General features: G+C 34.4%; 3 protein-coding genes across 3 annotated transcripts; 2 read left to right on the plus strand and 1 right to left on the minus strand.

Moving 5' to 3' along the window:
* Positions 880-3,894, plus strand: LOC109330300. Its single transcript, XM_019564448.1, has 4 exons — positions 880-1,336; positions 2,003-2,259; positions 2,627-2,810; positions 2,986-3,894. Exons 1-4 carry the CDS (start codon positions 893-895, stop codon positions 3,607-3,609), a joined length of 1,509 nt encoding a protein of 502 aa, XP_019419993.1. The 5' UTR covers positions 880-892; the 3' UTR covers positions 3,610-3,894.
* Positions 5,349-8,588, minus strand: LOC109330408 (thioredoxin-like protein YLS8). The gene is made up of 3 exons (XM_019564614.1): positions 8,504-8,588; positions 8,192-8,332; positions 5,349-5,856 (listed from the first exon to the last, which is right to left on the minus strand). Exons 2-3 carry the CDS (start codon positions 8,309-8,311, stop codon positions 5,548-5,550), a joined length of 429 nt encoding a protein of 142 aa, XP_019420159.1. The 5' UTR covers positions 8,312-8,332; positions 8,504-8,588; the 3' UTR covers positions 5,349-5,547.
* Positions 15,367-19,500, plus strand: LOC109329402. Its single transcript, XM_019563066.1, has 3 exons — positions 15,367-15,642; positions 15,733-15,999; positions 16,537-19,500. Exons 1-3 carry the CDS (start codon positions 15,367-15,369, stop codon positions 19,498-19,500), a joined length of 3,507 nt encoding a protein of 1,168 aa, XP_019418611.1.

A 21,142-nucleotide genomic window follows, 5' to 3' on the forward strand; every position in this document is an offset into this window, starting at 1 on the left:
GGAATGATATCTCATGATTATTGAGTCAATAATTGTCAATTAATTCGCTTAATTTTTTATTATTTTTTATTTGTAAAAAACAAAAAGGAAGGTGACGATTAATTTTGGAATGATATCTCATATTATTGAATAATTAAATGTCCATTAAGGCACTTAATTTTTATATGAAAAAATAATGTGAATTTTAAAATGGACATTGAAATTATTTGATTTCTAAATTTATCTTTTTAAATCATTATCCTTTTGTTTATTATTTTATTTTTAATTAATTAATTAAAAATCATTTTTTACTTTTTGGCCAATAAACTTAGGTATTCACAAGTGCATACTTGTTGCTTATTTGATAGCAAACAAAATAAGATTTAAATGTTATGAATATGTATTTAACCCTCTATCAATACAAGAGAGTTCAATATTGTAATACCAGGATAAATTTGTTTAAGAAATTTGATTTTTTTATTGAATAAAATTATGGTCACTAAAAGTTTTTATTTGCACCTATCACAATCCCAGTTCTGGATGTACTAAAGAGAATCCTCATGTAAATAGCTTATTTAGACAAGATAATCACTAATGACATGTATATAACAAAAAAAGTTGTGTACCTATGGGGGCACATGCCCCACTACTCAATAATTAAATCTGCCTCTACTCCCAATTAGATGGAGTTTCGTCCATTTGGTCCCTCTTTGTTATATTTTATTTCTTAGAAGAAATAGCTGTATTATTAGAAATTTAAAAAGAAGTGGAAAAAGAAGTACCAAACAAGATATTTCCTACCTTTTCAGCAAAGACAAGATTAGAAAGCAAAAAAATATCTTGTATCTTAGATTCTTAGGACATCAAGACTAGTCACTATATATAGGAGCCATGATCAAAACTCTACCATATAATGTCTTATCCTCTTACCTTGCCTTCTTCTCAATCTCACACCATCAAAATGGCTAGTGCTGCAGCATCTGCATGCCTTCCCTTGAACACTACAACCTCTTATTCTATGATAAGAACGGAATTATCAACCTTGGGATTTCACACTTCAACTATGCACAAGTCTTTTTCTAAGTCTAATAGTTCTTCCAATTTTACATGCAAGGCATCATCATCATCTTCTTCATCAACAAGTTCCTATTCTTCTTTCATGCAAGACTTAGATTTGTATGACCTTTTGGGCATTGATAGCTCCTGTGATCAAATACAGGTGAAGATGGCATATAGATCTCTTCAGAAACGATGTCATCCTGATATTGCTGGCCCTGCTGGGCATGACATGGCTATTATACTAAATCAAGCTTATGCTATTCTTTCTGACCCAAATGCACGCATGGCCTATGATAAGGTTAGTGTTCTTTTATGGGTTGGTTTTGTTTCCTTCAAATTGTATGTTATAGTGGAGAATAGTTTATCTAAGACATTTTTGGAAGCTTCTTAATGAAATGAAATTTTTTTATTTATATAGAACTATATCCTAGTGCCAAGGAAACAATGACTTTGTAATTGAAAACTGGTGAGCAGTGTTAGACATATGTACACATATTGGAGAAGTGATGGTACTAGAAGCACGTCCAACATTTGACATAAATCGAGTTCAGATCCTCTCCAGTTTTTAGTAACCGAGATGATCTCCCATTTCTTATTTTGGTTAGCAAATTGTAACCATAGATGAGGTGAAATTGGCAAAAAAAAAATGAAGATAAAGAAATGGAGAGGATGTGCTTCGCATGTACCAAGTTCACAATAGAGGCAAACCATGATCAATAGCCTTTGCTTGTATCAATTTATCCAATTCAAACTTAAGTGCAGTTAAAGATCTTTGATTACAAATTAGTAATTGGGCTATGAAATGAACTGAATTGATGTTTGTTTCATAATAATTATTAAAAAATGTTGAATATGAAACAAACTAGCATATTATGCATTACTTGAACTTGGAATGTTTCAGTATTAAAGTAGTGAACAATTTGTTTTGGTTGGTTGCTTAGTATGATGAGAAAATATAATGCAGGAGCAAGCAAAAATTTCAGACTTCAAAGGCTTCACTGGTAGACCCATATACTCAGTTTGGTATGGGTCAGAAAGTGAACAGCGAGCAATATTTGTTGATGAAGTCAAATGTATTGGTTGCCTGAAATGTGCTTTGTTAGCTGAGAAGACTTTTGCTATTGAATCAGTTTATGGAAGAGCAAGGGTTGTTGCTCAATGGGCTGATTCCGAACAGAAAACCCAAGAGGCTATTGATTCATGTCCTGTCAACTGCATTTCGTAAGTGTGTATACCATTATACACTTTTCGTATAGACGATCAGTGAGATTAAGGTTTGATTGTTGTTGTATTTCTAGGTAATCGTATTTGGTGGGTTGATATATTCCTGGATTCTACTTTTGTCAGTAGTCAACTAGTCATTGATAGGGTTAATAGTACATGATTGCATAGGACAAGTTGAGGACATATTTCTATATTCTCTATTTATACATTGTAGCTCAAAATAATCATAGAAGTCTATGTTTGTATTGTTTTGTTGCAACTATTTCTGGAATAGGTATGTTAGTATTCTTTAGGTGTTTGGCTTGTACAAATTATGGAAGATATTTGATTGTAAATGATCATTTTTCTGCTTTAAATAAAATAGGATGGTTGAGAGGTCCAACCTTGCAGCTCTGGAATTCTTGATGTCCAAGCAGCCGCGCGGCAATGTAAGAGTGGGTGCAAGTCATACCGCCGGTGCTCGTGTCTCTAACATATTTGTAGATGTGGAGAAATTTCAGAATAGATTTCAGGAAACCATGGAAAAAGCTTCTACCAAGTTTTCTAAGGTATATGTGACACTTTAACATGTAACAATGATTTTGGGGTGCTACAAAGAAACCATGAATTGGAATAAGAAACTGTCTTAGACTCTTAGTAGTTAGTTCTGCTAACTAAGAATTCAATTGCTGTTTATTCCTCACATTCTCCACTTCATGGATTAACCAAGAACATCTCATTCAGGAAATGGACTTCCAAAGAGAATCCAGAATGTCAGCAATTCAGGCAATAAGATCAATTTCCAATTGGTTATACTGGCAATCACCTATTGCAAGTGGAAGCTCATCAAGACCCAACAACAGCATGACACGAATTACGTATGCATTACCTGATCCGACTATCGGTAAGCTCAGAGACGCTGTTGCGAGGAAGAAAATACGAGATAGCGAAAAGGCCAACCATCAAATCCCATTAAACGCAGCTCATCCCGAGGAGTACTGGGCTCCATCGACGCAAGTTATTCCATCTTCAATTACAAATATTGCAACTCCAACATCAGCCAAGAATCCTTCAGTTACCAAAGGACAGAAAAGAACAAATGAAATAGATGCTGAAGATGCATATGAGAATCAGAATAGTCCTTTTAGATGGGGATTCCCAATGGTGACTGCATTCATTGCAGTGGCGACAGTTCGATTACATGAAGTAGCGCCAGTTCATGAATTGAAACAACATGCAGCTGGTTCTTTAGCTTTGGACATTGTTAACAATCCTTGGTCACAGAGTATATTGGCAGGAGCTACATGGTTTATGATTGGATTGGCAGTTATAGAACTTGTGGCTATCATTGGTAACACAAAAAGATAGAAGTACAGAAGATTAAAAGGTTAATAGAAATGATAGGATAGATACATGTAATTATAAGTAAAGTATATGAAGAAACACATGAATAATTGCAAGCTGTGTATTACAAATTCTCTTTTTAACATGTGTTTGCGAGTTGGTTTTAGAGAGTATTAGAATAAATAAAAAGATTTAGGAGTCATGAAATACACTTATAATATGACTCTCAAGATTTTAATGTCCGTTCATTCCCCTTCAAAGCACAACTTGCAAAAATACCGTAAGAATATCATACTTCATTAATTCTCTGAATCAAGCTTCTTCTGAATCTAAGATGTGACATTAACTCAATCTTTTTCTGAATCAAATGATTTAAGGACATTGAGAATTCTAATTTATGTCTCAGGTGAGTTGGTTCACTTTTTTTTTAATGTAGGGAAAAGATTATTGTGAGAAACATCTTTGTGATTTTAGCTTCTTTTTTTATTACTTCATTTGGATAATAGATAAGAGCATTGTTTTAAATTGCATACCGAATCAGCTAATATAGCCACAATATTGTGGTTGAGATTATCGTTACAATCGCATCATACTAGACTTATAGTAAGATACTAAATTATAATGATATGATTGTATCAGATTATAACGTAACTGCATTTGTTCTCTATCTAATTCAGAAATATTTTTTATCACAAAACTATAACATTTTAATGATGAAAGTAGAGAAAAATGTATTAGAGTACATGAAAGTTAGGGGTAAAAATAGGAAAGATAGGAGTTAGAATGGGATGGGGTAATTATGTGATTAAATTGGGATATGTTGGAAGATATTGTATGGGGAGAGGGATTAAAGGGGTGAAAAACTTTTACAGAAACATATCTTATTCGTCTCATTTGAACACAATTTTACTTATGTTTTTTGGTCTTGTCATTTAGGATTAAATTAAATTTTTAATATGTTGTCAAAATTTTATTGATTATTTCTCCATAATTACGTTTTCACGCAAGTTTTTCTCTCAAAAATGTTTTTGGTAAGTAGGAGTGCCCACATATAAGCACTGAAAGTGTGTCGACACTACAACCGCAACCATGCATGTCGACTGACAAGTGGCCTATGCAAGGAGCACATCTTGTATCTCAAAAAAGTGTGTTATTTCATGTGTCATTTTTTTTGATTGGTCAAAAAAATATTTTATCATTAAATTTTAAACTTCAATATATATTTTCCAACCAATCAGAATAAGTGTCACATGAAAATGTCACACTCGTCTGATATAACAGATGTTGACCCCTGTGCACCCCATTTTTTATTTAAAAATAGTGGCAGGACATTTTTTTAAATGACTGACCCTTAGATTATCCATATTAGTAAATAGTCAGTTTAACTACCCAATTGATATAAATAATTTCTTGACTTCACATAGTTTTAAAAAACCTAAATTAGCACCAATGTGAGTTACTAAAAGGGAATGACCTTCATTAGTTTCTTGGCCATCTAATCATTCTATCAAATAAGGAAGAAAGAAATAGATTGTTGTCCACAGTTAATAACAATTTCAAAGGCCATCACATTCCATTCATATGAATTATTATTGCTAAACATCACTTATCTTTAAACAACAGATTAAATGCATTAGCCTTAATTTTGCTGTAATGAAAAAGATGAATCACATCTCCATACCCAAATATGCACCTTGATACTATTGCTAGCACCTATAAGTTGTTGAGTACTAAAACTAATGCTTAAGCAAATGACATGCTAAACAAGTAGAGCATTAAAATTAATAACTGCAAGCTCCATATTTCAGTCTAACACAATATTATGGGTGAAACATATTTAGTAGTTTTTAAAGACAATCAAAATATCAACTTCTGTTTTACAGATCCAGAGATACTTCAGATATAAGATTCACAATATATGGTTCTTACAAGAATGAAAGCAGCACTTCTGCTTGAGAAAGATTAGTAACGGTACTTGGTGGAGTAATCTTTAGGAGCAATCACCAGACCACGCCCCTTCCTTGCACCTCTGTAGACTGTCTCGATAATGTCGATGAACTCCTGCTTGTCCTTGAGCGCCCAATTGATCTTGTTGTTGTTTCCAGTGCCAAGATCTATCATAATGTGCTTGTTCCTAAAGAAGAACATAACTGTGGAAGGGTCGTAAAGCTCATACATAGTGTTGAAATCAGGCACCTCAGTGATGTCCACGAGGTAAATCACAGCAAAGTTTTTAATTGTCTCAGCAACTGATGCCAGCACCTCATCCATCTAAACATACAAAAAAATCATTAATTGAAGTTAGAATACCATTTTATATTACTGATGCAGCATATTTTCATTAAAGCAATTTAATATTAGCTTGCATCAGCCAGAAGTCCAAAATGGCATCTTCATAATGCAAAGAAGGCACAAAATACTCAAAACACGAACATCCTAAAAGGGCGACCCAATGCACAAAGCTCTGACCTAGCGCGGTCTGAGGAGGATAGATATATGCAACCTTACCATTACAAGCGAAGAGGATGTTTCCAGGTCAAAACACAGCAGCCTAACTTTAAGAATTGGCATAAACTAGGCTGGTTGTCTATAACATCCGGCCAGATGTTCAACCAACATCAGCAAATGTTTGTTGAAGAAATAAAAGCATAAGGGTGTTATTAATACAGATGAGTCAGAGGCCTAGTGAATAGTTGATAATTCAGCTACAGTAAACCAGATCAGAGTTTCTGACCCATACAAGTTTGTTGCATCAGATAGTAACAGAAGGAAAACACCAGAGGAATAGAAGAAACAGACTAGCAATTACTGATAATAATATCCCCCATTTCTGCATTAATATTATTCTTTTCCCCTCTGCTGACTTATTTCTCTCTTTTTTCTGAGTTAACTCTTACCTTTAGAAGAGGACTGACTCTCAATGCTTATTACTATTACAACTAGGAATTCAGTTGAGTATTACCAATAGCATATTAGCATTCTTTTAAGTATATTCTCTTATAATTGCTGAATGATTAACAACATCGAATCATTGAAACCTCATAACCACTGGCTGTCATGATACCATTACAAAGGGTCACTTCTATTCTATGATAAAAGTAGAAGAGTAGCAACAAACAAGTACTGCCACTTACTAGCAAGCATATCAATCTAAACCCCTGTTTTCCAAGATTGCTCTGTGAAGCAATCCATCAAGATCAAGTCTTTAACATCACATACATATTATCCATTATTATTAGTATGACACACTTGCTCCCTCGTGGTGATTTCAATTTAATTCTTTTTCGTAAAAAAATGTTGTGTTAAAGTCCCACATCCATTGAGTATGAATAAAAGCCATTTATTATGATTTCTACAACCACCTCTTTCATAAGCACTTTCTAACAAATTCCTTCTAACTACCTCACTGATGGCTGAGTTATCCTAATCCTAATTCTTTAAAAAATAAAAAGTTCATTGTTACTAAAGCTTTTAGGGAACTTCTTTTTTAAAAACTTATTCTCTTCACCCTAATGCATCCAATGATTAACACTATTTCACTTACCGAAAACTCTAGCTATCTGATTAGCCATCGACAAGGTCTCCACCCTATACCTTCTTTATCCTCTACAAACTAGCTTTTGATTGGATTTCAGCCCAGTCATTCTAATATTGTATTAAGGTCTATCTCGATGTTGGGTCACCTGTAGAAGCCCAGTCATACAGTTCATGCTCTAGACATCCAGTCCTTAGGCATAAGGCAGTTCATTAGGTGTTTTAAGTCCTATACACATGCTTTTAAACTCTCGAGTTATCTCTTAAACTCTTTAAGATCCTAGGTCATAGAAAAGAGTTAACTCATGTAAACTCATACAAGTTTACTCTAATAGAATTGATAAATTTTCGAGTTGACCATCAGGTTTACGGGCCGACATTTATGCATTGGTTTTAGTCTTGCAACATATTTTTTCCTTCGTTGCTGGATACTTAGATTGAATTACCTATATTTTGTACTATATAATAGATTTATAAACCTAGTTTTTTCATTTTTAGTATTATTTTTGTATTCTTTTAACAAGGTACAAGATAAAGCAGGTGATCAAGTAAAATTCTTATGGCAGTTGAGGTCAAATTTGAGTTATGATTATACATCATATTTTATTCTTTTACTATAAAGTTATAATGTTTAATAATAATTTTGGCTATGCCTTTAAGCTATGCTTAAGTCCTGGAATATCTTACTAAATAAATTTTGAGAGATGTAATCTGTTAAGTGGTTATTAGTCGAGTTCATAATTTGATTTTACCAATACTACATGAGTTTACTTGAACTCTTGATTTTGACAACCTTGCCTATACTAGTTGAGTAGTAAATAACCATTTATAATGACTTCATTCGGCAACCCTAAACAAAATCTAGCCTGCAACGTAAAATATCAAAAGCAATATTTTGTGTTATTAACTTATTATTATGAAGGCTCATCCGGATCAAGCTCTTCATTTCTCATGGTAAGGCTCCGCACGTCTACCCTCTCCGGATCCACAAGCCGAGAGCCTCGTGCATTAGGCCACCTTTATTACTATTATTAAGGCATACAAATGAAAGAAAAGAGAACAAATTCATTACCTGCATACACGTCTCATCCCAATCGTGGCCGAAACGGATTACAACGAGACGCTCCTCCTCAGCAAGGATGGCTTGATCCACAGCCCATCCTGAATGTAAGTGAGGCAACAGGTACGACATCTCTTTGAAAAACACCAAACCCTATCTGCAATTCAAATTCACAAACACTCAACCACTTGTGTTTTTGTTTTATAACCAAATTATCACAAAGGTAATAATAATAATAAATAAATAGCAAACAAAGAATTGATGTGAGTATTAGATCATCAACAAAAAATAATAGAGATTTTAGGAAGTGTATAAAGCAAGTACCTGAGATTTTTGGAGCAAAGCAACGCGAGAAACACAGGGGAAGATAAATTTGAGAGGGGAGACGTATTTAATGGCTTAATATGATGCCTCCTGCTTACGATTTGGGGCTGAAAAGCCCAATATTGGAATCCAATTCCAAATTCTTGATATCGTTGGGCTATGTAGCCCATTTTGCGAGCATTATACATATTATTATTTTTTGTGAATATTGAACATATCATCAATGAAGAGAGATTCCTTTATACACAAGTTAAGTTACACTCAATCTCAGTCATTCATTTTCTTAAATCTAACGCATCAAATGGGTTAGTGAAATAAATAATGAGAGAGAAAAAGAAAAAATCTTAAATAACTTTTAAGTTTCACTCCGTTGATTTGTTAGATTTAAGAAAATAAATGACTGAGATTGAGTATAACTAGTGTAACTTAACTTGAGCGTAATCGGATCCCCTCTTTATTAATAAGTATTATAAGAATTTTATATTTTTACTATTCCTAATCCCAAAAAAGTTACAACCTAATGAAATACAAAATGCCTTTAACGTTGAGTAATTGCCTTAATTGTATCAATTAAAAATAGTGGAATGTTTTCAACTTGTAGACTTTCATATTCTCAAGTTGGATATATGATGGAATCAATAGTAATTTTAGTCATCACTCAAATAAGAGTAAAATAATCTAGATGGTGTTTGTATATGTTGCAACCTTCTTTTTTTGGGTGGAATGCCTCTGCGATTTGGGAAGAGGTAAAACTCGATTTTGACCTCTCCTAAATATGATTTAGAGTTACCATTATATTTTTTGTGGTTAATACATATATAAATTTCTTTAATGTCCAATTTGGATAATATGCTCTTTTAACTTTCTAAGTTCAAGAGTCAATTACGAATCAGGAAAGCTCATAATAAAATGGTACAAACCCGTAATTTATTTATTAAAAAATATATTCTTTTTATTTTATTTTCTTTCATAATAATTTATTATGCTTCTATGTATCTCTAGATATAATGCAATAGTGAAATCAAGACTATCTAGTTTTGGAAAAAATATTAATTGATTGATTAATAATAATTAAAAATATTAATTTTAATTAATTAGATGAAACCAATAGGAAAGGTTTGACACTAATCATACACTTACTTTCTACTTTAAGCAGAAAGGAAGATACGACATGAGTCGCAAGTGTAATATCAAATTCCATAAAAATAGTTAAGATTTAACTTCTATAAATAATTTGTTAAGAAATTGAAATTAATAGCAAAAGTTTCACACTACTCAAATACCATGTTCCCGCTTGAAGTTGCAAGGAAGAGATATCACGAATCGTGACCGAAGTATCAAATCCTAAAAGAAATATTTACAATTTAATTTTTAGAAATAATTTGTTTTTAGGAAAATGAAATTAATAACAAATATTTGATACTGATCATTACGTTCCCATTTGAAGCAGAAAGAAAGGAAGAAAGAGACAATACAGATCACGACCATTCAGTTTATTGATTTTAGTAGTGGTATTTCTCTGTAATTGGTCAAAATCTTTAAATGTCCAAAATAAATATTTTGTTTTGGTCCTGCTAGTTATCATAGGAGCATATTTATTGTCCTACTATTTTGTGTCATTCTATGTGTTAGAAGATATGATTGAGTATAGAAATATTTAATAACTATAATTGTAATTCAAATAATTTTTCAATCAATCAGAAAGTTGATGACACATATGAAGTGTTACAAAAAAATGTGATAGTAAATATGTTTCCAATTATCATGTATATGTGATGCAGGTTGGCTAAATATGGTTAATGATGAGAAAATGAACCTACACGACAAATGGAGCCACTAGCCGAATACTACCCACAAACTCAGGCCCTGAGCCCATTGACTAATTCAGTAAATGAACATGACTTACATAGAGTTCGGTTATGATTAAAAAGGAAGGAAGGAAAGATGCATGAAAAACAAATATCCTGTCCTTTGATAACACTGTCACAAGGAATTTAAACAAACTTTCTAACAGGCGCACACAAAGAGGGAATGGGTGATTACCACTTTAACTCGCATTTTTTCATTTTAATTTATTCTCTTTTTCAATCATATCAATCAATTAAGTATTCATATTTTTTTAACTTCCTTTTTTTCTTTCTTTCTTTTGTCCTAGTTTATTTCTTAAACCAAACATAGTGTCTGGGTTTTAACAGCATTTAATACAAAATAGGATCAATTAGCGTATGAAACTTCCCATCAGCAGCAACACTAACACTAACACTAACTAGCATCAGACTAATAGTCTTTTAGCATCAATGACTTATTGTGTCTAGAGTTAGCGTAAAGTTATCTGATGCTATAATAAATAAAGAGCTAGTGTCAGCTTATTCGATGTTACAATGAATAGAGTTAAGTTGACACTAATTTTTAGGTGATGTGTAATTGACACTAAGTTCTTGGTGGCGCATAAGAATTGGTATTTAGAAATCTCTAAACTTTCCCTTAGTATTTGTTAATACTAAGTTTATGGTAATGGGATCATGTGGGGAACAAATATTAGTAAGTTTGGAAGGACACAAATCATGCGCAAATTTATAATTAGCGCGAGCTTGTTTCTTTGATTTACTCCTTTGAAACATCATTTTTTTCCCATTGGATAATGACTCTTTGCCACCGAGGGAGTTGAAGGTGAAAAGAAATATGGCAAGATCAAATTGCGCAATAAATCTCGTCATCTTAGAGTCGTTGGAGGATGTGGAGTCAGGAGTCGAGGCTGCCAACGTGGGTGAGGTTGGATTGATACAAGGTTATAATTGGATGAACGCCGTTTTTTTATGGTGGAGGAACGAATCTCCACCACAAAAATTTGGGAGAAAAAGGATAAAAGGTGGAAAAGGAAGATGGACTTCAACATCAATTTTTCTCAAATCTTTGTTGTTGATAATGAGCGTTAGCAATATAAAGGGGCGAACATTAGTATCGACTAATAGCTTATGCTAAGTTTTGTGTCGGCTAATTAACACTAAATACCATGATTTGATTGGGTGAACATTAATGTAGATGAGAAAAGAACTGTCACTAAAAACGATGCTTTATTAACGTTGACCTCGAATATTAATGAAGTATTAATGCCTTTGATCATATTAATTGTCTTGCCAATTGATTAAGCCAAGATCTTCATATCTGATCGTGTTTCATTGTGCCTAGCCTGACCGTGCATTATCAACCAGCGCCTCATTTTGACCGTGTCAAGTTCCATGCCATGACCGAGGCAGTTGGGCATCGCGACCGTGCCACTGCTCGAGTCATGACCAAGCCAGTTTTTAATTCTGACCGAGGTGGCTGGACATCGTGACCGTGTCACCACATCGGTCTTGACCGAGTTAGGATTCCAGGACTTGGTGCATCATGCTGAGCTTATCCGAGACAGGTCTTGGCGCATCAGAAGAGTTTCTAACCGAGACAACTATACAGTTTGGCACATCAGTGATGCCTGATTGACGCATCAAGTCTGCATCAGTTGGTGCAGACATAATTTGTTCCTTGGCAAATCCATTGGCATTGTTTCCTTTAATATGAGCATATGCATTGTTCTTCTAGAAGAAAGGATTTCAGGAAAGCCTTCCTTTAATTTGACATGTGATAAATTTGTTTTAGTTTGTTAAGCTATAGTTAGTTAAGTTAGTTAGCTTATTCTTCAAGTTAACTCTCTTGTATAAATATACAATGTACTTCTCTCTTTTACATCAATAAAAATTCAATATTTTTTCTCTTCTATCTCATGAGTTCAATTTCCAATAAATATTCGGGCGCAAAGCCAATGCTAATTAAGTCCTCAACGTCCGGTTTTTTTCTAATTTAGGGTTGGTTGGCCAAAGCCAACCTTAATAGCCAATTTTGTTGTTGTTTCATGTGTTATGGATACCACATATATGAGAGTCCAAGTCAAGTTGAGCGGTTAAATCACTTTGATGCCCTTGGTTGAAATTATCATAGTGGAGAGCTAGGTCTACGTTAAGTTAGACTACAAGTTCTATGGATTATTTGTTGTTTTCTGGCCCCATGTATAGGAAGAATATCCATCAATTTGTCTCACGAATTCCAATATATGACAAGATAACCGAATAGTCACCCATTCGAATTAAGATTTCTAATGTCTTTCATCAAATTTCGAAGTTGATATTCTTCAAGTCTAGCAAATAGTTAGCTTCTTCAACCTCTGTTCATAGCGTGAATTGCGGCATGTGTCTTGGTATCAGCTATCATATTGGTTGTTCCCAATATAGCTTAATGTAGAAGACCTTCAACTAAAATTAGTATATTAGTTATCATTTTCCTACAAGTTAACTATGCTCACTAACTCTAGTAATCACACTATAGTGACCATTTCTTTTGGCTACTTGGGACGAGTAAAATCCAAATGTGTGAGCCACGTGAATCAACAGCATGCCATGAATGGATAAAAATGTTTTATTTTATGAAGATTTTTGCGACTAGCAATTTCAGGAATTCATTATTTTTTTGTCATTTCTAAGCTTTTGGTAGCAGCCATGATGGGTCCTCATACTCTCCTGGATTTAGACGATAACAAGTGGCAAAACCAATTTTTTTAACGATCCATATTGCGAAAATAACGCGGAAGCATAAAATGAATATTGTGAATCTTCATTGATTGATTAAAGGATTACAAGTCATGTGCTTATATACACAATACAAAGATAGCTTGTGATACAAGTAACAACTAAACAAACTCTTAACAAACTAACTAAGATATTAATCACATGTGTAAAATATGCAAAATGTGCCAATTACAATAATTGTTCAACCAATGCTTCGCTTGACTTTCTAACCAATTAATCGATTAACAGTTGTGTTAATCGATTAACACTTACCCAGTTAATCGATTAACTATACAGTTAATCGATTAACTATTATTGTTGCTGTCTTGTTTTCATGATGACTTTGTTCCTCAATAATCCACTTTTGTATTTAATTTTGAAATAAACAATTTAAGAAATTACAAAATTCAATTTCCCTCACATTTCAATATTTAAGAGTTCACTAACCAAGAAAAACCTAATTTCAGCCTTCATATGTAAGTGTTTAATATATTTTTTCTCTTTTCTTTCTTATGAATGATTTGCATAAGAATTGTCACTCATAATAATTTAATAACGATTGAGATAATTAAATTATAATGGTTCATTTATGGTAGGAACATCATTTATTATGATGTTGTTTCTATTTTAATAATTAAATGAACCAAAAATATAAGTGTAACAAAAATAAAAGATTTTCAAAAGATATCATTTACAATGACATAACTATTCATTAACAATGATATTTCATTAACAATGCCTCTGCTAGGGCAAAACTATTCTCTTCTTCTTAGAATCTCCTAATTTCTTGGAATCTCCTAATTTCTTGGAAAGGAATCTCCAATTTTCTTGGATCTGAGTCTTCTTTGTCTTTTGTTCTATCTATCTCTTCCCAATCATGTCGTGCACAAACCATGCTATTCCATGGAAATGTTTAATGAGGGTGAACAATGCTCCAATACTTCTGCACAAAGAGCCAACGAAGGACAATCATGTGGTTCAACCATAGGGAGGAAAAAAATCCTTCGTTCAAGCTCTAAATAATACTCCTGACTTAGTTCCATCTCAGCTCCCTGAGCCTTGCCTGAAGGGTGATGCCATAGCCATAAAGATCCCGGAATCAGATTATCAAGAAGGTTTAATCCGTTGTAAAACTCACCTGCACGGAAGGATCATCTTCTCTAAAGGAGACACTCCATTGAAGTTCACAGATCTGAAGAGTAAGCTTACCATTATGTGGAACATGGTTGGAAAATGGTCGATGATATCTCTGGGTAAAGGGTTCTATGATTTTGCATTCTCATCTTTGGAGGACATGAGGAAAATATGCTCTGTTGGCTCTTGGAGCCTGAAACCAGGTTTCTTAAAACTGTTTTTATGGACACCGAATTTTAATCCCAACCTTCAAAAATTGTCCCACACTCAATGTTGGATCCGCATCAACAACCTCCCCCAAGAATATTGGAGTCCAAGGATAATATACTCCATTGCTGGTGGTATAGGCACTCCTATATCTTTGGATATGGCAACGAGTAACAGATCTTTTGGTCACTTCGCTAAGGTGCTTGTGGAAATTGATCTCAAAGCTAAGCTCCCAGATCAAATTTTGGTAGAACGGGAGGGATTTGCTTTCTTTGTCAACATTGATTATGAGAATCTTCCAGAGTTCTGCAATGAATGTTTGGCAATAGGGCATAACATTTCTAACTGTCGTAAAGGCAAGCATACAGTTGAGAAAAATGTTAAGTCAAACTTTAAGAAAAAAGTGGGGGAAGCAGGGGCCATCTTGACTGAAATGACCAAAAAGCAATTGCTAGAGAATGAATTGGCTAATAAAACAGTACTACAAACATCCAAGGTTGATGCATCAAACATGGCTGAGAGGGATCTAATTATCAATTTGGAAATTGATAACACAGAGGAGATCAACCTGGATGATATGGAGAAATTGGAGGTCAACACACACTCTAGAGGAAATGGCCTAAAGGGGAAGGGGTCTAATTCGGCTCACTCAGAAGGGGAATCTCCTTCTGAGGATGAAGACCTCTCTTTGTCATCTAATGATAACATGATTGTGCAAGAAACAACTGAAATTGCTAATCAAGAGGTGGCACAAGACATAAGACTAGTTGGGAGACTTTGGGCTGATCAAAGTGAAGTTGAGGAGGAAAGGGATGAATACACCCCGGTTATATCAAAGGCTCAAAAGAAAAAAATGAAAATGAGTAGCAATAAGCAAAAGGTGCACCAAACCCGAAGGGGAGGATACCTCAAGTCTAACAAATGAGAATCCTCTACTGGAATTGTAGAGGTTTTGGTAATACCAAGACAAGGCTCTTTTTGAAGAACCTGTGTGAGTCCAATAATCCAGATTTTGTGTTCATAGCTGAGCCAATGATTCCTACTGATTCTGTCAATGACTTGGTGTGGAAAGAGCTCAAGCTAAAGGTTTTTGTGACCAATAATAGAGGTAATCAATTGTCCTCCATTTGGGGTCTTTGTAAGTATGATCTCAACCCTTCAATTCTCAGCAATTCGGACCAACAAATTGCTATGGAGGTTAACATAGAAAATAATAGGATCTTCTTATGTGTGGTTTATGCTAATAACAGTTTTCTGCAAAGAAGACATTTATAGTCTGATGTTCAGAGTGTCATGGAGGCTAACCCTGGCCCTTGGTGCTGTATTGGTGACTTCAATGTGGTGCTTGGTGCTCATGAGTGCAGAAGTACCAGATTACCTGCTAAAACTCCCTGCCTTGAGTTCATATCCTTCTCTGATTCGGCTGGCCTTTTGCACCTGAACACCTTAGGGGTTCAATTTACTTGGTCAAACAAAAGAAGAGGAAATGCTCTTACTGAAAAAAGGCTAGACAGAGCCTTGTGCAATGAGGATTGGCTTACCTTCTGGAACCAGGTCTCTTGTGGTACCCTGCCTAGATTGACTTCAGACCATCATCCTCTATTGCTGCAATCAACCATTAACAGCCAGGCCAGAATCTCTTGTTTTAAATTCCATAAAATGTGGATCTCCCACCAGGATTGTAGGAGACTGGTGGAAGACAGTTAGAGAAGCAAAGTGTATGGTTGTCCCATGTATGTCCTTTCTCAAAAGCTCAGACATCTCAAGAGGGAGTTTAAGTCTTGGAACATTAATGTTTTTGGCAATGTGCATCTAAAAGTGAATAATGCTAAGGCTTGTGTGGAGACTATCCAAAATTGCATCAATATTTTGGGCCCTTCTTCTGAGCTCCTTGATCAGGAGGACAAAGCTCAAAAGGATCTCTTGGATGCCTTAATGACTGAAGAGACTTTCTAGAAGGAGAAGGCCAGAGTCAAGTGGTTCACCCATGGTGATAGAAACACAAGTTTTTTCCATAAAGTCACAAAAATAAGGCATGCCACAAAGTCTATCTCAAGGCTGCAATCTAATGACAGCATCCTCTCTAATCAGGAGGACATTGACAATCATATAATTGGGTACTATAAGGATTTGTTTGCCTATTCTAATGACTCTCACCCCAACAACCTTATTCAGAATGTGATCCCTTCTTTGGTTAACCAGGAGGAGAATAGCAGGCTCACTGAAATCCCCTCCAATGAGAAAATAAAAAAAGATGTCTTTGACTTAAATGGTGAGGGTGCTCCTGGACCTGATGGATTTGGTGGATGCTTCTACCAAGCTTTTTGGGATATAATTGGCATTCAGGTCTGTGATGCTGCCAAGCAGTTTTTTATCCAAAGCTGGTTGCTCCCCAACCTCAACTCCAACAATGTTATCCTCATTCCTAAAACCCCTGGTGCAGACAGAATAGAAGAGTTCAGGCCCATTGCTCTGGCAAATTTTCAATTCAAAATCATATCCAAGGTGATTGCTGATAGGCTTGGCACAATAACATCCAGAATTATATCTCCTCAGCAAAAAGGTTTTATAAAGGGCAGGAAAATTCATGACTGCATTTGCATAGCCTCTGAGGCAATTAACTTACTTGACTACAAGACTTTTGGTGGTAATTTGGCCATTAAGCTTGACATCAAAAAGGCTTTTGACACCATGGATTGGCTTTTTCTGCTGGATACTCTTAATGCTTTTGGTTTCAACCAGGTCTTCATCCACTGGATTGAGGTGATATTGAAGTCTGCAATGCTCTCTATTATTATCAATGGCAGAAGTGTGGGCTTTTTTCAGTGCAAGAGAGGGGTGAGGCAGGGAGATCCTTTATCCCATTTGCTTTTTTGTATAGCTGAAGATGCTCTGAGTAGAGGAATTTCCAATTTGGTCAGAGAAGGAAAAATTTCTACAATTTCGGGTCCAAAAGGTCTTCAAACTCCTAGCCATATTCTTTATGCTGATGATATCTTACTCTTTTGTAAAGGTAAGAAAGCTGAATTGTGTGAGCTCAAGAAGTTGCTTAAAGACTATGCTGAGGCTTCTGGTCAGCATGTCAACAATTCTAAGTGTAAGTTCTATACTGCTTCTTCTAGTCCTAGAAAAATGGCTTCCCTGACTTCCTATCTTGGTTTTTCTGTGGGCTCTCTGCCTGTTCTTTATTTGGGCATCCCTTTGTTTAAGGGAAGGCCTAAGAAGATTCATCTTCAGCCTATAGCTGATAAAATTTTGGCTAAGCTTGCCACTTGGAAGGGTTCCACTTTGTCCATCATGGGCAGAGTTGAACTTGTTAGATCCATAATACAAAGTATGCTTGTCTATAGTTTCAAAATTTATAAGTGGCCTGAAAACTTGTTGAAAATGGTTGACAAAGGAATGAGAAACTTTATTTGGTCTGGTGATATTGGAGTAAGAAAGTTGGTCACTGTTGCTTGGAATAAAGTCTGTGCTCCCCAAAAGGAAGGAGGGCTTGGTATTAGATCCACCAATAATTTGAACAAGGCTGGGCTCCTAAAGCTAGCTTGGGAGTTAAAAGCCTCTGATCAGACTTGGGCTTGCTTCTGTAGGCAGAGGTTTGGCTCAACAAACTCTGCTGCTAACAGACAATTTCAGTCCTCTATATGGATTGGAATCAAGAATAATTGGATAGAGGTGGTTGAGAATTCTATATGGTTGGTAGGGGATGGCACAAAGATTAACTTCTGGACTGATAATTGGACTGGGACAACTATGGTAGACTCTCTGCAAATTCCTCTGAACTTGCACTCTAAGCTTAAAGCCAAAGTGGCTAATTTTGTCATGGACTCTAAGTGGTTAATCCCTGCCCCTATGATAAGAACTTTTCCTACTGTGGTCTCTAGCATCTCTCATATCTTGAGGCATAATGGTTTGGACAGATTGGTCTGGAAGAATTCTTGTGAGGGTGACCTTCACTCCAAGATTGCTTATGATCATGTTTCAACCAAGCAGCCTCTTATTGAATGGTGCAATTTAATCTGGTCTCCAAACATCCCTCCCTCTCAATCGTTCATCACTTGGAGACTTATGCTTGGTAAATTGCCAACTGATGAAAATCTCAAATTGAGAGGATTGGCCTTAGTCTCTAAGTGCAATTTATGCAATGAGTTCCAGGAGGACATGGATCATCTCTTCTTTAATTGCAAGTTTGCTTTGGCTATTTGGGATTGGTTTTTCTTCACCTTTGGTACTTATACAGCAAACCAGACTCTTCCTCAATTAATTTGTAATGAAAGTAGGAATTTCTCTAGCCAAACCAGGGAAATTTTTATTGCTTGTGTGGTGCACACAATTGCCACTATCTGGTACTGCAGAAACCAAACCAGATTCAATGACCACATCATTTCTATCAATCAGGCTATTGCTAAGATAAAAAGAGCTTCCTCTTTTTCTGGCATATGCTCTAAGTCTACTTCTCTTTCTTGCTCTGTTGCTGAATTGTTGCTTCTCAGAAACTTCCAAACTCCCTTAAGGATAAGCAAGGCACCTCGAATTGTTGAAGTTGTTTGGGAAAGGCCTAGGGAGGGTTGGATAAAAGTTAACACAGACGGGGCTGCTAAAGGTTTCCCTGGTATGGCTGGTGTTGGTGGAATTTTTAGAAACAATCATGGGGAGTGTATAGCTTGTTTTGCTGAGTTTATTGATTATCAATCTGTTCTTTATGCTGAATTTTTTGCTGTCATACAAGCTGTGAAGTTAGCCTGCAACAATGGTTGGAACCATTTGTGGATCGAATGTGATTCCACAACGGTGGTGGAAATCTTCAACAACAAAGCTAAAGTACCCTGGAAGATCAGCACTGCTTGGGAAATTTGCAAATCAAAGTTGTTATCTATGAATTGCCTTATTTCGCACATTTTTAGGGAGGGAAATTCTTGTGCCGATAAACTTGCAAACTATGCTATCCTTTCTAGGCATAAGTCCTCTTGGACCAACTATCCTTCTTTCATAAAGGATGAATTCAATAGAAATAGATTAGGCATTCCTAACTATAGGTTCATTAACATGTAATTTGATCATCTTGGTTAATATATTCTGGGTGTAGTTGCACCTTTGCATAAAAAAAAAAATGACATAACTATTCGGAAATTTGTGTTTCATGAAAGAATGTGTGACATAATAATACTTTGTCATGTCCAATATATTAAGGATTTGATATTCCTCACTTTACCAAAAGATTAATTTCTTCATTGGTGTTGTATGGTTAAAAAATAAGTGAAGAGGGAGAAACTAATATCCTAAAGATTAAAGAAAACAACATTCTATAAAGTGTATGTTCAACGTTTGAAAGAGATTCCCATTTAAATCTATAAAAAATATATTTCTTTCTCTTACTTATCATTACGAAAAATATGAAGTTTTAAATCTTCATATCAATATATTTATGATAGTTTATACATGAATATAAACTAGTGAAAGTTTATGTAGTACCAGAGTTGTTGTTTAAGAACTTATGTTTTCCGGAATGATTTATGAATGTAATGTTTTCCATTATTACTAATGTGTTTGACAATGAATATGTGATTGCAAAAGTCAATGTTCCATTGATTATGTTTTATTCTTCGGTACTTGAGTTAATCTTCAAAATGTAAATATTAATGTGTGCTACCGCATACATGCATGCTTGATAATTTTTTATATGAGATTGTTGGATGAGGAAAAAAAGTTATTTAATGGTAGTAAAATATTAAGAAAAACAAAGAACCGAATGTTTTAATGATGATTGAAAGGCCACATGCAGTTTAAAGTTCAAATTATGATTTTTTTTATATTTGATGATATATAATCTGGTTGTCTCGTGTATTGTCATCGATATTAAGAATGAATGGTTGTGGAATGGTCAAAGTTAAATTAACTTTATAGTGAAATACTTGTATACTTTAAGCATAAAGAATTATACATTATTATTGTAAAATTTGTTATTACTTTTATTTAAAAGTTAATAATAATTAAATATGGATGAGCGAATATATAATAACAATGTAAAAAATTCTTATTTTCTTTTAATTTTAACTATTGAATGATTATATCATATGAAGCCTTTTGTATGTGAGAAAGACTTGTGTGAAGATATATGTATGTGGAGACAATCAATAAAACCTTGTCAACACATTACAAATTTAATTCTAATTAAAATTTAGTTATAAATTATAACACAAAAAAAACATAAATACACCCGACTCAAAATGTGGCGTGTATATGTCTCCATGCAAGGTTTTCTCCCTACTAAATTCTCGTACCCACGTGACATGTCACTATAATACTTTATTTATTAATATACAAATTATATGTGTAACTGGATAGAAGAATTAATAAGATAATTTAGTATGAGAGTATCATTACTCTATAATATTGTATAAATGATAATAGTGTATTATCAAAACCTAAAATAAACCAAAATAAAATACAAGATCTCCCTCTTCCAAAATACTTAGGCTTGGTTTGAAAAAAGTTTATATAGTTCAAACTAATGATTTCAACCCAAATCCTCAAACATTGAAATGTATTATTTAATATTAAATAAGTTTACTATAAATCAGTAATGTAATTGTGACTAAAACTACAAAAAGTGCAAATATCTTCAAGTCATGCAGAGAAGCTTATCAACACAGTTTTACAAACTAAGATCATAAGCAGTTTTGAGCTTATTTTT

This window comes from Lupinus angustifolius, chromosome LG16 (genome assembly GCF_001865875.1).
Source record: "Lupinus angustifolius cultivar Tanjil chromosome LG16, LupAngTanjil_v1.0, whole genome shotgun sequence".
In the NCBI taxonomy this organism is placed as follows: Eukaryota; Viridiplantae; Streptophyta; class Magnoliopsida; order Fabales; family Fabaceae; genus Lupinus; species Lupinus angustifolius.